Source organism: Mrakia frigida (genome assembly GCF_051309035.1).
Source record: "Mrakia frigida strain ATCC 22029 unplaced genomic scaffold BDY24scaffold_13, whole genome shotgun sequence".
Taxonomy (NCBI): Eukaryota; Fungi; Basidiomycota; class Tremellomycetes; order Cystofilobasidiales; family Mrakiaceae; genus Mrakia; species Mrakia frigida.
Genome location: NW_027481268.1, coordinates 454,935 through 469,243, shown reverse-complemented (window position 1 = coordinate 469,243; position 14,309 = coordinate 454,935). Strand labels below are relative to the sequence as shown.

Genomic DNA, 14,309 nt, shown 5'->3' with positions numbered 1-14,309 from the left:
GAAGACGAGGAGAGACGAAGGAAAGAGACAGAGACCCGGAAAAGAACCAGCTCACAAATATGTACCTGCAGAGTACTACACACACGGTGTGACTCGACGAAAAACCATACTCGAAAGTCCGATGGAAAAGCTTCCCTTCTCGTTCGCTCGCCTGCGGGCTGAACGATCAGACGAGAGATGGGGAGCTCCCTTCCTCTTCCCCTCCTTCTGCCTCCCCCACCCTCTCCCCTCTCCTCTCCCCCCCACGCTCACCTCCCATCTTCCACCCCTTCTCCTCTTACCTCTTCGAGTCTTCCTTTGAAGGCCCAAAGAAGGATGCTCCTCCGCACCTCCCCTCGCCTGCCTCTCCCTCTCCCTCTCCGTCTCCGGCTCGTTCGATCTCTGTCGACTTCAACGAGGAAGGGGATCGTAGCGAGGCCTAGTACGTTTGAACCGTTGACGTGGGACGATCCTTCCGTCGCTGGGAGGATGGCCGCTCAGGCGAGTGAGGCTCATTCGACGATGAGAGCTCAGAATTTGAACATGTGAGTGCTTGGAGGGAAGGAAGGAGGGATTGGGAGCGGAGGGAGGGAGATGGATGAACCGACGAGGAACGACCGTGAGGCTCCGAGAGATCCTTCTTTCGAAGAGTCAGAGCTCGTACAGATCTCATCCGTCTATAGACCAGCTTTTCAAAGCGATCGATCTACTAGGAGAAGGAGGGCGTCCCCTTTCCAAAAGACGAACCGGAGCGAGCCCGACGACGACTGCAGTCCAAAGCTGACCCCTTCCTCTCCTCTCCTCTTCTGTCCCCTCCCTTCTAGACCTGGAGCAGCCGACCACATCCCCACCGAACCTGAGACAAGAGAGGACATGCGACTGAGACATTTCACCGTCAACTTTGGCCCTCAGCATCCGGCTGCTCACGGAGTGTTGAGGTTGATTCTCGAGTTGAACGGAGAGGTCAGTTTTGGAGCCTTCCTTCCGTGCTCTCTCTTGCGTTTCCTACGTGCTCGAAGATGTTAGGGCTGATTGAGGTTTGAATCTTTGGTTGGGTTCTACAGAGAGTCCTTCGAGCCGATCCGTTCGTATCGATCCCTAGCAAGCGTTCGAATGCGAGTCGAGTTGAGTCGAGCTGACCTTCCTTCCCATTCTGCTTCGCAGACATATCGGACTGCTTCATCGTGGAACTGAGAAGCTCATTGAGAACAAGAATTACACTCAAGCTCTTCCCTACTTCGATCGGTTGGATTACGTCTCGATGAGTGCGTGCTTTCGCTCTCGTCGTCGTCGCGTCTTCTTGGACGTCTTCTCAACGCTGACACTCTTTCTTCTCTTTTGCTCTCCCCTTCATCTTCCGTTCACTACCACCTCGCTCTGTTATCCTTCAACAATCAACCTCCCTCCCTCACGCAGTGACCAACGAACTCTGCTACACGCTCGCCGTCGAGAAACTCCTCAACATCACCGTTCCCGAACGAGGACTCTGGCTTCGAACGATGTTCGGAGAGATCACGAGGATCTTGAACCACTTGATGGCTGTTTTGACGTGCGTAGACCATACCCATCACTTCTCTTAAAAGCGGAGGAACGTCGAAGGACGAGGCTTCTGACGCGTCGACGTTTCGAAGCTGACTTCCTTCCTTTCCCTCCTCTTCTCCCTTCTCGACCTAAATCTAACAGTCACGCCATGGACGTAGGAGCCCTGACTCCCTTCCTTTGGGGTTTCGAGGAGCGTGAGAAGCTCATGGAGTTCTACGAACGAGTCTCGGGAGCGAGGATGCACGCCGCTTGGGTTCGGCCAGGAGGAGTCGCCTTCGACATTCCTCACGGCCTGCTCGACGATATCTTCAAATGGGCTACTCAGTTTTCTGGAAAGTGAGTACGATACTTTTTTTGTCACCCACACGACGCGAGAGCGTCCCGAACGAACGAACGAACGAACGAACGCCGAGCTGATCCCTCTCCGTCTCCCTCCCTCTTCGTTCCTAGGCTCGACGAGGTCGAGGAGGTCGTTACTGGAAACCGTATCTGGATCGCCCGAACGAAAGGAATTGGAAACGTCACAGCCGAGGAGGCCATGAAGTACAGTTTCTCTGGTGTGATGCTGAGAGGGTCAGGAATCGCTTGGGATCTGAGGTTCGTCCCCGCCGCTCGCTCGTCTTCCTTCAAACGTCCTTTCTACGTGCTCATGCTTTTTCACTTCTCTTCGGCTCTACAGGAAAGTAGCGCCTTACGACAAGTACGCTGAGGTCGAGTTCAACGTTCCCATCGGATTGACGGGAGACTCGTACGATCGGTGAGTCGACTCTTCCTTGAGCTCGTCGTCAGTCGAAGCGAGGGGCTAAATCGGTTCCTCTGGTTTCGTAGATACTGCTGCCGAGTTCAAGAGATGAGGGAGAGTCTGTCGATTGTTATGCAGGTCCGTTTTTTTTTCTCTCAGAAATGACAAAACACCCGACGCTCACGACGAAGAACGCTGACTCCTCATTCGCTTTGCTTTTGCAGTGCTTGAACAAGATGCCAGCTGGAGCAGTCAAGACCGACGACAACAAGATCACTCCTCCTCCTCGAGCAGCTATGAAGGAGAGCATGGAGAGTTTGATTCATCACTTCAAGGTTCGTTTTGGCCTCTCTTCGACGCGTCTCGTTCGTTCGTCGCCACTCTCGACTGACGTGACTCCTCTTCCGTCACCCCTCACACACCAGCTCTTCTCCGAAGGATACTCGGTACCAGCTGGAGAGACCTACTCTGCTATCGAAGCTCCCAAGGGAGAGATGGCTGTCTACCTCGTCAGGTTCGTTCGACTTCTCTGCGCAAACAGTCTCCTCGCCTTCTCCTGGCTCGCCTCTGACCCTTCTTCTTTTTGACGGGCACAGTGATGGATCGAACCGACCTTATCGATGCAAGATTCGAGCTCCTGGGTTCGCCCATCTCGCTGGTTTGGACTTCATGTCTCGGTGAGTCGCTCTCTCTCTCCCCTCTGTCTCCTGTATTCGATTCCTTCGTCTTCTGACTGATCGTCCTTTGTGCCACTTGGATCAGGTACCACATGCTTGCAGATGTCGTTACGTTGATCGGAACGCTCGATCTGGTTTTCGGAGAGGTGTGTTCTCGTCTCGTTTCTCCTCCGTCGCATTCTCCCTCTCCTCGCTGATCACCCTTCTTCCTCTCCTCACCCTTTCAGGTTGACCGATAAGGTTGTGTCCCGTGCTCTCGCCTCACCGCATCTTCGTTTATCTTTCTTCAGCTTTAACTCTCTGTTTTTGCGCTCCCGTCCAACCTCTCGCCGTCCCGTCGTTTCATTTTTCGCCTTTTCTTTCATCAACTCGTTACGATCTTCACGCCTTTTCTTCTATTTCCTTTTCCTTCTTTGTATCTACCTACAGATCATGCCTCTCTCACTTTCATCGACTCCTCCATCGCATCGTGCTTTTCGTGCAGTTCGTTCGCATCGGTCGTGGACGGGAGGGCTTCGTCTCTCTCACGAGCCCAGGCGCTCAGGTTCAGTGGACGAATAGTGGAGACGGAGCGTCGGGCCGACGTTCAGGACGATATCTCTGACCGGGGTTTAGGAGAGAGAGAGAGAGAGGAGGAAGTCGAAGACCGAGATGAAGTGGAGAGGTTTGAATGACTATTACTGAGCGAGGTTTGGTCTTGATTACTTTTCCTTTCTGCCCGGCTCCTCTGGCTCCTCTTTTTTCAACCGGACGATTTCGATAGGGTTCCGTTTCAGCCGAAGACGAGTTTTTTTCTCAGGCCAGCACCGACAAGTAGATCTCTCTCTCTCTCTCGCCTCGCGGAAACTCGGGAACTTGAGCTCGTCCCGAAGAAACTCAAGTCGATTTCGACCTTTCTTTCCCTTCGACTCCTCTTGAACGAATTCTCTCCCAACCACATCCACCCAGAAGATCCGACAAAGCCAACCAAAAGACGCTTCACTCAACCCTTCACCTCCCCCTCAAGCAATCAACTTCCCACCGCTCCTACAACTCCCACCGACTTCCAAGATGCCCATCAACGGCAAGCCCATGCTTCATCGAGCTCCCTCAAGAACGCTCGAGAACCAGGTCAAGCTCCCCAAGCTTCCTATCCCAGCTCTCGAGGACACCATGAAGAAGTACCTTCGTGCTTTGGAAGTGAGTCCTTTTATTTCGTTCTTGAAAGTGTGCGATGGTGGAGGAGAAGCGAGAGGGAAGCCGGCGGGTTCCTGGATGGAGGGAAGCACGATGAAAGGAGCTCGTTTCGCCGTTTCTTCAGAGATCTGGGCGTTTCAGTGACTCCAGGGGGTGTAGAGAATTAGTAGGAAGGGCTCGGACTGGATTTCGATCCCATCAAGCTCAGCTTTTGGTGGTGAAACGAGCTCGGAAACGAGCTCACCTCACCTGATCATCTGTCTTGACCTCCACGCTTCTTCCCTCTCGTTCTCTGATCCACCAAACTGACTCCCTCCCTCTCTTCTTCCTCTCGTAGGGACTCCAAGACCCTGAGGAACACGCCGTTACCGCTGAGGCCGTCAAGCTCTTCCTCTCTGACCCGGAACAAGGACCAAGGCTCCAAGAGAAGCTCCTCAAGTACGACGAGGGAGTCGCCAGCTACATCGAGGAGTTCTGGTACGAGAGTTATCTCGGTCAGACTGAATCTGTGAGTCTCTTCTTCTCTATACCAACCCCTTCCCCTCTTGAGAGGAACAAGAGGGAGGAAGGAAGGAGCTGGACATTCTCCCTTCCTCTCTCTCTCAAACGTCATCATTTCTCGAGCTCACCTCCTTGCCCTTCCCCTTTCCCCCAGGTCGTTCTCTCCCTCAACCCCTTCTTCGTCCTCGAGTAAGCCTCTCTCTCTTGTACCCTTCAAGTCGCCAGATCAGCTCACACTTTCTCTGTTGTTCACCATCTCCTCAGGGACGACCCAACTCCTTCTCGGGGCTCCCAACTCCCAAGGGCAGCTTCCCTCATCCTCAGTTCGCTAGGATTCATCCACGATCTTCGAGAGGGAGTCCTGGAGCCTGACAGCATTCGAGGAGTGCCTCTCGACATGGACCAGTACTCGAGGGTGAGTCTTTTATCTCTCGATATGCAGTGGAAGGCGTCGTGGTTCCTCCTCTCGGAGTTGGCCTACAGACGTGCATTTACCTGCTTTTTCTTCGCCTTCTTCAGCTCTTCGGTACCACCCGAGTCCCTACTCATCGAGGATGCAGAATGGAGCTTCACGAGGAGTCGAAGCACATCGTCGTCATTCGACGAGGTCAATTCTGTGAGTCTGGGATCGTTCTCGCTTCTTCTCGACGCGTCGCGACTCTCGACTCTCGACTGATGCTTCCTTCCTTCTCATCTCCTTCTCAGACTGGTTCGACGCTCTGGATTCCCAAAACCGACCCACCCTCAGCGAACGAGACATCCTCTCGAACCTCACCGCCATCGTGACGGACGCAGACAAGACGCCTATTCATGAAGTGAGCTCGTCCCCGATTCCACCCGACCACTTTTCTTGATCTCGAATCCTGACTTTTTCCTTGATTTCTCAGGTCGCTCAAGGATCGATAGGAGTGCTCTCGACTGAGAACCGAAAGGTCTGGTCGACGATCCGAAACCACATCATGACTCCTGCGAAGGGGTGAGTCTTTCTCGACCTTTCTCTTCGACGAACAATCTTCGAAGCTGACCGCTTTCCCTTCCTTTCTTCCTCAGCCACAACGCTTCCTGCCTTCGAGTGGTCGACTCTGCTCTCTTCGTCGTCTGTCTGGATGACATCAGTCCCGAGGGCGTCAAAGAGCTGTGCGGAAACTTCCTCTGCGGAACCTACAAGCTCGACAAAGGTGAGTCGGACGTGCTCGACATCGAGGGAAGAAGAACCGAGCTGACTCCCCTCTCTCGATTCACTTCTGCTATAATCTTCAGGTGTCCAAGTTGGAACCTGCACCAACCGATTCTACGACAAGCTTCAGATCATCGTGTGCGCCAACGGAGCGGCTGGAATCAACTTCGAGCACACGGGAGTCGATGGTCGTGAGTCTCTTTCTCTCTTCCTCCTCCTTTCCTCTTTGGCTTCTGACGATCCCTTTGAATCTTTTCAGACACCGTTCTTCGATACGCTGCCGACGTCTATACCGAGCTCGTTCTTCTCTTCGCCAAGGTCAGTCAATTTCGTTCTCGTCGAACTCTTCAACGTCGCGTCTTGCTGACCTTTCCTTCGTTTGCTCTTCCTCCTCCAGAGCATCAACCCTTCTGCTCCCACCCTCTTCAAAGCCAAGATCTCACCCCACGCTGCATCCTACAAACCCAAGCCCAACGAGATCAAGGAGGAAGATGAGGAGGTCGACACCGTTCCGAAGAAGCTCACTTGGGATCTTACTCCCGAGGTAAGTCCCCGCTCTTCTGAAAAGCTGCTTGACAGAGTCGACCAAACTGACAAGTCCTCTTCTTTTCTTCACTTCAGATCAAGAACGGAATTCGATTCGCCGAGACTCGACTCAGTGATCTCATCTGTCAGAACGACATCGAAGCTCTCGAGTTCACTGGATACGGAAAGGAGTTCATCACCCGACATGGCTTCAGTCCCGATGCTTACGTTCAGATGGCCTTCCAAGCTGCCTACTACTCGCTTTACGGTTAGCCTCATCTCCCATCTGTTGTCGAGCAAAAGACTCCTCGAACTGACGACGTCTTCCCTTCCCTTTCTCTCCAGGCCGAGTCGAGAGCACCTACGAGCCTGCCATGACCAAAGCCTTCCTTCACGGACGAACGGAAGCCATCCGAACCGTTCAGCCTCACTCCGTTGACTTCGTCAAGGTTGGTTCCTCCGTCCGATCCAAACTTGACGCGTCTCTCGATTTCGTGCTGACTCCCTCTCGTTGCCTCTTCTTACCTCAGACCTTCTGCTCTGGAGCTTCTCCGTCGGAGAAGATCGCTGCTCTCAGGAAAGCCTGCAAGGGTCACACTGACCTCACTCGAGAGTGTAGCAAGGGTCTCGGTCAGGATCGGTGAGTCGATCGGTTTTCCCTCGACTTCGGACGCGGTCCAAAAAGCTGACCTTTCTCGTCTTCTCCCTTTCTTTTGCTCAGACATCTCTACGCCATCTACTGCCTCCTTCAGCGAGAGATCAACAACGACACCTCCTCCGCTGGAGTCGAGTCCCCCAGGTCCTCCGTCGATGAACCTCGACCTCGAAGCACCTCCCCAACCTCTTCGACCAAGCAGCCCGTCCCCGAGCTCTTCAGCGACCCTGGATGGGCTGTCCTCAACACGAGTGAGTTGACATCTTTCAATCTTTCAGTTTCTAGCTCGTACTGACCTTCTTCTCGCTCTTTCTCACTCTCTAAAGGTATCTTGAGCACGAGTGAGTCCTTTTTCGGTCCTGCTTCCCTCCTCCCTCACTCCATCTGACCTCCGCCCCTCCTTCCGCTCTAGGTAACTGTGGAAACCCAGCTCTTCGACTCTTCGGATTCGGTCCCGTCGCTCCTGATGGATTCGGAATCGGTGAGCAGTTTCTCTCCCTATCCCAAACTTCTCCGACGCGCCGCTGACTTCCCTTTCCTTCGTTTCTTTTTCCTCAAAGGCTACATCATCAAGGATCACGGAATCTCTGTCGTCGCCGCCTCTAAGCATCTCCAAACTCGTCGATTCCTCGACACCCTCGCCGTCGTCATGCTCGAGTTCCAGAAACTCATCAAGAAGCTCTGGCTCGAAGCCAACCGACCTCTGGCTGGTCCCTTCCACGCCGAGGCGTTGAACGACCGAGACCTCTTGACCGAGGAGGACGACGAGCTCAAGGCTGCCGAGGAGTCTTTGGACGGCTACGGGTTCTACCCTATCGAGGACGATGGAACCACCATCAAAAGGGGAAGGAAGAAGAGAGTCGGTGAGTCACCGTTCACTTTCCATCTTCTTTATGTCTCGAGGTCCGTCGCTGATCGACGCCTTCTTTTTCTTCTGCTCAGGGCTCAACTTGGCCATGCCCGAATAAGGCTCTGCTTCTCTTGGAATGCTCTCTCGGATATGCTGCCTTTACCCTTCCCTTAACCTAGCCTACGTTGGTTCTCCCTGCTTCGCTTCATGCTGTATTCCCTTGCCATTTTTTTCCTTTCTTGCCTCTCCCTTTCTTGACGTGCCTCCGTAACGACTATCAACGAACTCTTTCTTTGTTCAGAACGCTCGGAAAGGTCATGCACCGAGAACGAAAGGCTACGAAAACAGAAAAACGAAGGAAGGGAAAGAGTAGGACAGACGACATGGGCAAGAAAGAGGCAGGGACGAGACGAGAGGTAGTGGGAAGGCAGAGGCAAGGAGAGGAGGGATGTATAGTGAGAGATGCGGTTGGGTAATAACAAGAACGAGTGAGATATAGCGTAGATGGAGAGATAACGAGAGAGGGAGAGAAGGAGATAAATGAGGGAGAGACGAGGGTGAATCATCGCTTGTAGTTCGATCCTCCTGGAGTGGTGGGAGTGGTAGCGAGTCCTGCTGCTCGACGAGCTGCTCGAATTGCTGCTCGACCTTCTTCAAGAGCCATCATTGCCTTGGACCTATGGGTAACCAAGCAAAAAATCGAAGCAAGTCAGTTTCGAGAACGCGTTCGAGACGAAGTCAGAAAGAAGCGTGAAGCGAAAACGAACCTCAGTTTCCTAAGATCCTCCTCCTTAGTGCTGATCTTGAGACCGTCGGCGATAGGGATGAGGGTGTCGGCCGAGAGGAGATGGTCGTGGGGAGGGGTGAGAAGGTAGAGCTTGATGTGTTCGACGCTCGTCATGGCTTTTTGATCCATCAGACGTCCTTTGGCGGAGAGAACGATGGCGAGAGCGACTCGGAGGAGGTAGGAGGGACCTGTGAAAGAAACAACGAGCGAAGAAGCGTCAGGTGAGAGAAAGGAAGGACGACAAAAGGAGAGAGAAGAGGGAAAACTCACCTTCGAAGAACGAAACGTCCCAAATTCGAAGAACCGTGGCGAAGGGAAGGGTCCTGACGAACATGGGCTGGAGCCACTGAGAGATGATCATCTCGGGATCGATCTTGCAGTCGACCTAGACATCAAAAAAGGGAGTGCAACGACGCGTCAGTTGAAGAAAGAAAGGTGAGAGAGTCGAACGAAATTCAACCCACGATGATCCTCTTCGCCAGCGGCTTATCGAGACTCTCGAGCAGATAGACGAAAACCAAACTCTCCACTGCGAGATCCTTCTTGTACAGGTTCCTGATCGAATCGACGACGGAAGCGAAGAGCCAGAACGCGTCCTCTGCTGGTGCTGCCATCAGGAGGGTTCCGGCGATCTGACCCATTCCGTACTGGAGTCCGAGGGGTTGGTTGAGTTGAGCGTAAGATCGAAGGACGGCGAGGAGATCGTGGCGACCGGAGTTGGGTTCGTTGAACTGTTCGTGGTCGGAGAAGGCTCTGCGAAGATACGAAGGACCGAAGAGAGGTCAGCTCGACGCGACGACTGAGCCAAAGGGAAGGCTGTACGAACCTGGAAGCAGCTTCCTCCATCTCCGACGTAGCAGGCGAGACGACGCAGAGCTGGTCGAAGAGTCCTTGACGACGTTGAGTCTGACTCTCGAGCAAGAAAGCCCAGATCCTGCCTCGAAGAGACGCGGGAAGACCGCTTCGAACCAGCTTCTTGTTCTTCTTGTTCTTCTGAACCGAGGCGAGCGTCGAGGACGAGATGATTCCGAGCTGCAACCAAAACATCACAAGAAGATCAGGACCTCGTCGGACGTGAAGTCGAGCTCGAAGTGGCGGAAGAAACTCACCCATTTCTGCTCCAACAACCTGAACTCATCCGCCGTCGGTCCGTCCTGCTTCTTCATCGACTTCCTCCCTGGCCGAAGGAAGAACCCGTACTCGTCCGTCTCAGGAAGAGGTTTCGGAGTAGGAGTCCCAGCTGGACCACTTGCGCTTCGACGAGCTACGACGTCGTTGGGAGGGTGAAGCTCGTCGACGACGGGACTCGACAAGGGATCCATCGAGGAGCGTCGTTCGAGGGAGGCTTTCCTGGCGAGGGGTTTGAGGAGCTCGAACTGTTGAAGGAGCAGAAAGAAAGGTCAGATGGTGAAGTTGACGAAGAAGAGAGAGAGAGAGAGACCTACCTCGAATCCACCTTCCTGAACCATCTCCTCCTGGAAGTCTCGACTCGACACAGCGGGAGGGAGAGGGACTGTCCTCTTCGAAGGACTGAGTCCTGCGCTCTTCCTCAACTTCGTCATGCTCTTTGGAGACTTGAGAGACGACGACAGGGACGTCGACGACCTTCCTTGACCCATCGTAGGGGGGTTGAGATCGATGGAAGTCGCGTCCGCCGACGACTGACGACTGAGTCCAGTTTGAAGGGAAGCCGTCGTGGAGGTCGAAACTCGTCGAGGAGGAGAGGATCGATGGGTGGGGGATGCTGAGAAGGGTGACGAGGGAGTTTCGGGGGTGACGGGGGAGAGGAGGTTGGAGGAAGGAAGCTCGATAGGCGAGGAGGCGGCAGGAGAGGGAGCTCGTCGACCGGGGGATGGGAGAGGAGGGTTCGTTGGGGACTGAGTCGTCGCAGGTGGTCCGAAGGGGGTCGCGGCTGGAGAGATGGGAGATTCGGATTTCACTTGGATAGGAGAGGGAGGAGGGATGGGAGCGGTGGTGGGTAGGAGAGGAACGGGAGGAGCGAGGGCAGCCATGACGGGAACGGAGGATCGAGATCCAACCATTGAAGCGCTCCTCGACCTGAACATGTTGAGGAATCCTCCTCTCTTCGGTGTTGGTGGCTCGACGACGGATATAGGTGGAGTAGGACTTGGTGCCGACGAGAAGAACCCCTTCGGAGAGGGTGCCTGCTGCCTCGACGACGACGGGAATTCGACTCCTCTCGTCTTCGGCGACGGTGCGTCCTTCGACTTCCTCGAGGGGAACGAGCTCTGGGCTGAGAGCTGGGAGGGGACGAGAGGCGAGCTTGGGGATTGGACTCTTGGACGATCGCTGTTCCTTCGACCGAAGGTGTCTGGTCGAATGGGGGGAGGAGGCTGAGGTTGATCCAAAGGGTAACGACCTCCTGAAACGATGGCGAGAGAGCTTTGAAGGGCTGGACGATGGCCTCTGAATCCTCCGGACGTGCTCGGTAGGAAGTGAGGCGAGCTCGAGAGGGAGACGAAGGAGCTCTGGTGGCTATTGGGAGATCCAGGCGAGCTTGGACTGCGAGGAGGAGGAGAAAGACGCGTCAGACCTCAGAACGAGAACGATCAGAGACGAGAAACGGAGACTCACGTGTACAGAGGGTATCCCAACTCAACAGTCTGACCCGAGAAGCTCGAGAAACTCCTTGATCTCGGCCTCTCCTTCGGAAAGAACCCAGGTCGAGGCTGAGCTCCTCCTCTCAACGACGAAAGACTCCCTCTCCCAAACGACCCAGCTCCCGCCTCTCCCGACACCCCAAACTCTCCTGCTCCCGGAGGACTTCTCGACCTCTCCCAGCCTCCTCCCTGCGCAGTTTCCACCGACGAATGACCCGAGGACGAAGGTCCACTCGATACCGAAGGGATCCCTAGCCCAAGCCCGACCGAAGACGAAGTGGGCGAGAGTGGAGGACTGATCGACGTGAAGGGGTGCTGTCGTGGAGATCCGTTCAGCTGGTTCTGGTTGCTGACGAAGAACGAGATGGGGACGGGTCCCGGACTTGAAGAGAGGTCGAAGTCTGTTCGACCGTGGAAGGCGCCGGGAGAGGGGAGGGATTCGGTGCGGGAGGCGGCGCTGGAGGAGCGCTCGACTGAAGGTTGGTCGGAGGGAGGCTCCGATGAGCTTGAGGAGGTTGGTTTGGGGAGGTTGGTATCGATGGTGAGAGTGAGAGAGGGTTTCAGGGAACGAGTGGAAGGCGAAGGAGTGACGAAGTCGGGCTCTTTCGACGCGTCCGAGATCGATCCGATTCGAGGAGTGGATTCCTCCATGGACGAGAGGACGGGAGATGTAGCAAGAACAGCAACGGAAGGAAGTTGAGGGGTGGCGAGAGAGTCCTCCTCGACTCCGACAGCCGAGTCCTGGCTGAGCTCGACCGACGCGTCCTTTTCCACTGTCGCCTCTTCCTTCTTCTCCGAGCTCGTCTCCTCCTCCTCAACCACCATCGTCTTCCCCAAAGCCTGACTGATCCCTTCCTCTTCCTCACTTCCTCTCCTCGACAAAGCCTGGTTCTTCTCCTGAATGATCTCCCTCAAGTTCGAAGCCAATCCCAATCCTCCCGAAGGTGACTTGGCCCTCAACTCCTCGAGCGGGTTCACCTCTGGCGATTCCGGTGCGAGTCCGATGGTGGGCGAAGGAGGGGTCGTAGGACTAGCGAGGTTCATGACGGAGGCTCCGACAAGGGTTGCGGGACTGTCGGGGAAGGAGTGCGTGGGTGTGGAGGGAGAGATGGGCATCGAGACTGACGTGCGAACGGGACCGGCTTCCTTCGTAGGAGTTGTCGACTCGAGGACGAGCGTTTCCGGACGATGAGGGTTCCAGACTGACGATTGGAGCGAACGAGGGTATTTCGGAGGAGAGGAGGGAGCTGCGAGGGGTGGTGGAAGGGATGGGATGGGTGCTGAGAACTCCTGCGAGAGCGACGAGGGAAGTCGACTCATCCTCTTCGACATCCTTGCCGCCTTCTTCGTCGAGTCCGACCCTGATCCAGCCTCCAGCGAGAAGTCGGGCTCGTACATCGACGCTCTCGCATAATCCGCAAAGATGTCCCACTCCTCCTCCCCGTCCTCCTCTCGATGACTGGACGAAGTTGCGAGGGTCGAGGAGGAGAAGGACGACGCGAGTTTGGTGGCCAGAGATCTCGACGAAGGCGATTTGAGCTGCTTGACTGGGGAGGGCGAGGGCGAGACGACGAGAGGAGAGTTGGTTGATGCTCTTCTGGGAGAGGGGTTTGGGGAAGGGAAGGTAGCGGAGGAAGGGAGTTCGTTGGGATGGGACGCGTTTCGAGGGTAAGAGTTTCGGTCGTGGAGAGGTCGGTTTGGGTTGGAATTGGAGGGTTCGGAGGGGAAGAGAGTGTGAAACTCGAGGCTCTGAGGAGGAGTAGGGAGACCTGGTTCGTCGGAGGGAGGAGGTGACGTTTCGTGGGTGGGAGGAAGAGGGAAGAGGACGGCCGCGTCGAGGATGGAGGAAGCTCGTTGATCGTGTCCGATGTGGGATCCGAGGGTGCTCTCTGGTCGAGGAGAGGAGGACCGACTGCCTAGTTGCTGGTTGACTGCTGGAGAGGGAGGGAGGGTTGAGAGACCTGAGGTCGATGGTGAAGCTGATGTTGAAGGTGTTCGACTGAGCGTTCCGTCGTCGAACTCGAAGGTAGAATCGACGGGAGGGATGTTGATATTGAGCTCTCGACTCGACCTGCCGTGCTCCTCTTGCTCCTCCTCCTCCTCCTCCTGAGTTTCCTTCGACAGATCAACCACTTCCTCTGCCTCCACCTTCTCCTCTACCTCTTCCACCTCAAGCTTCTGCTCTCCAGCCAGACCCGAAGGCACGACGAAGCTCTCGAAATCCATGAACGCGCCAGGATCGTTTCTCCTCCTCCTCTTCTTCTCGGCCTCGAGTTCCAGATCCTCGGAGCTTCCGTTCGAGATATCTCCTCCTCCTCGGTTGAAGGTAGACGTAAGCGGACGACGACGAGGAACCGGGAGAGGGAGTTCGGGAGGGGAAGGAGGGGAAGAGGACGAAGGAGGGGACTCTTCAGGAGAGGAGGGAGAGGCGCTCTCTGTTGGGATCAAGGGCTGCTCCTCCTCTAGTTCGATATGAGTTGGGGTGAGATCGGTTGTGGTTGAAGGAGGTGAGGAGGGTGAAGCGGTGGTGATGGCTTCTTCGTCTTCGGTGGAGGAGGAGAGGAGAGGAGGGTTGGTCGACGAAGGGGAGGAGGAAGAGGAAGGTTGAGGTGAAGGTGAGGGAAGGACGACCTCGGGTTCGAAGCTGAAGTGAGCTCTGTCGAATTTGCCCAACACTCCTTCGCAGTAGCCCTGTAGGTCAAATGAGACCGAGAGTATGTATAGTCAGCTTCCGTTCTTGAGCCGAGAAGCAGCAAACGTGCGAGAGAGAGGAGGACGAGGGGAACGAACGAGGTAGACTCCCTTCTCGAGGTCCAAACATTCGAGAACTGCCACCTTGTCCCCCTTGAGGAACATGAGCTGATCCACTCCTTCAGCGAGAAGATCCACGAGAGCGGTTCCTTCTGGTAGACCACCTGTTGGAGAGAAGGAAGGTCAGCTTTGGGAGGAACGGAAGGGAAGGAACGGCGAGCTCTCTCTTCTTCTTCTCCTTCTTCGCTCCTTTTGTTTCCTCCACGAGCCACCCTGCCGGCTCTTAGAGCTCATGCGAACGAGAGCTCCTTGAGAGCTTGTCGCAT

General features: G+C 55.2%; 3 protein-coding genes across 3 annotated transcripts; 2 read left to right on the top strand and 1 right to left on the bottom strand.

The window, feature by feature from the left end:
• The first annotated feature begins 158 nt into the window (after positions 1–158).
• BDY24DRAFT_387502 (NADH-quinone oxidoreductase subunit D) lies at positions 159–3,579 on the top strand. Its single transcript, XM_076640228.1, has 14 exons — positions 159–524; positions 804–942; positions 1,044–1,063; positions 1,144–1,244; positions 1,396–1,528; positions 1,663–1,857; positions 1,972–2,118; positions 2,201–2,278; positions 2,350–2,401; positions 2,488–2,598; positions 2,689–2,777; positions 2,860–2,940; positions 3,026–3,086; positions 3,168–3,579. The coding sequence occupies exons 1-14, from the start codon at positions 178–180 to the stop codon at positions 3,177–3,179; spliced, it is 1,566 nt and encodes a 521-aa protein (XP_076497229.1). The 5' UTR covers positions 159–177; the 3' UTR covers positions 3,180–3,579.
• Positions 3,491–8,127, top strand: BDY24DRAFT_387497 (choline/carnitine O-acyltransferase). Its single transcript, XM_076640227.1, has 19 exons — positions 3,491–4,119; positions 4,454–4,624; positions 4,772–4,806; positions 4,882–5,032; positions 5,137–5,233; positions 5,323–5,432; positions 5,505–5,593; positions 5,668–5,795; positions 5,878–5,985; positions 6,054–6,112; positions 6,192–6,338; positions 6,416–6,587; positions 6,665–6,768; positions 6,850–6,959; positions 7,041–7,225; positions 7,301–7,315; positions 7,387–7,455; positions 7,535–7,837; positions 7,917–8,127. The coding sequence occupies exons 1-19, from the start codon at positions 3,991–3,993 to the stop codon at positions 7,940–7,942; spliced, it is 2,208 nt and encodes a 735-aa protein (XP_076497228.1). The 5' UTR covers positions 3,491–3,990; the 3' UTR covers positions 7,943–8,127.
• On the bottom strand, positions 8,117–10,021 carry BDY24DRAFT_387484 (rab-GTPase-TBC domain-containing protein). Its single transcript, XM_076640226.1, has 6 exons — positions 9,721–10,021; positions 9,438–9,643; positions 9,076–9,364; positions 8,882–8,996; positions 8,592–8,799; positions 8,117–8,501 (listed from the first exon to the last, which is right to left on the bottom strand). The coding sequence occupies exons 1-6, from the start codon at positions 9,931–9,933 to the stop codon at positions 8,387–8,389; spliced, it is 1,146 nt and encodes a 381-aa protein (XP_076497227.1). The 5' UTR covers positions 9,934–10,021; the 3' UTR covers positions 8,117–8,386.
• Between the last annotated feature and the right edge of the window lie 4,288 nt (positions 10,022–14,309).

Bases quoted from the DNA above. Each gene is read 5' to 3' on its own strand.
- BDY24DRAFT_387484 (XM_076640226.1), bottom strand. From the start codon at position 9,933: ATGGATCCCTTGTCGAGTCCCGTCGTCGACGAGCTTCACCCTCCCAAC. The intron at 8,997-9,075 runs GTGGGTTGAATT...TTTGATGTCTAG, and splicing joins CGCTGGCGAAGAGGATCATC to GTCGACTGCAAGATCGATCC. The intron at 8,800-8,881 runs GTGAGTTTTCCC...TTTCTTTCACAG, and splicing joins GGACGTTTCGTTCTTCGAAG to GTCCCTCCTACCTCCTCCGA.
- BDY24DRAFT_387502 (XM_076640228.1), top strand. From the start codon at position 178: ATGGGGAGCTCCCTTCCTCTTCCCCTCCTTCTGCCTCCCCCACCCTCT. The intron at 1,064-1,143 runs GTTCGTATCGAT...TCTGCTTCGCAG, and splicing joins AGAGTCCTTCGAGCCGATCC to ACATATCGGACTGCTTCATC. The intron at 2,778-2,859 runs GTTCGTTCGACT...TGACGGGCACAG, and splicing joins ATGGCTGTCTACCTCGTCAG to TGATGGATCGAACCGACCTT.
- BDY24DRAFT_387497 (XM_076640227.1), top strand. From the start codon at position 3,991: ATGCCCATCAACGGCAAGCCCATGCTTCATCGAGCTCCCTCAAGAACG. The intron at 4,807-4,881 runs GTAAGCCTCTCT...CCATCTCCTCAG, and splicing joins AACCCCTTCTTCGTCCTCGA to GGACGACCCAACTCCTTCTC. The intron at 6,960-7,040 runs GTGAGTCGATCG...TCTTTTGCTCAG, and splicing joins AAGGGTCTCGGTCAGGATCG to ACATCTCTACGCCATCTACT.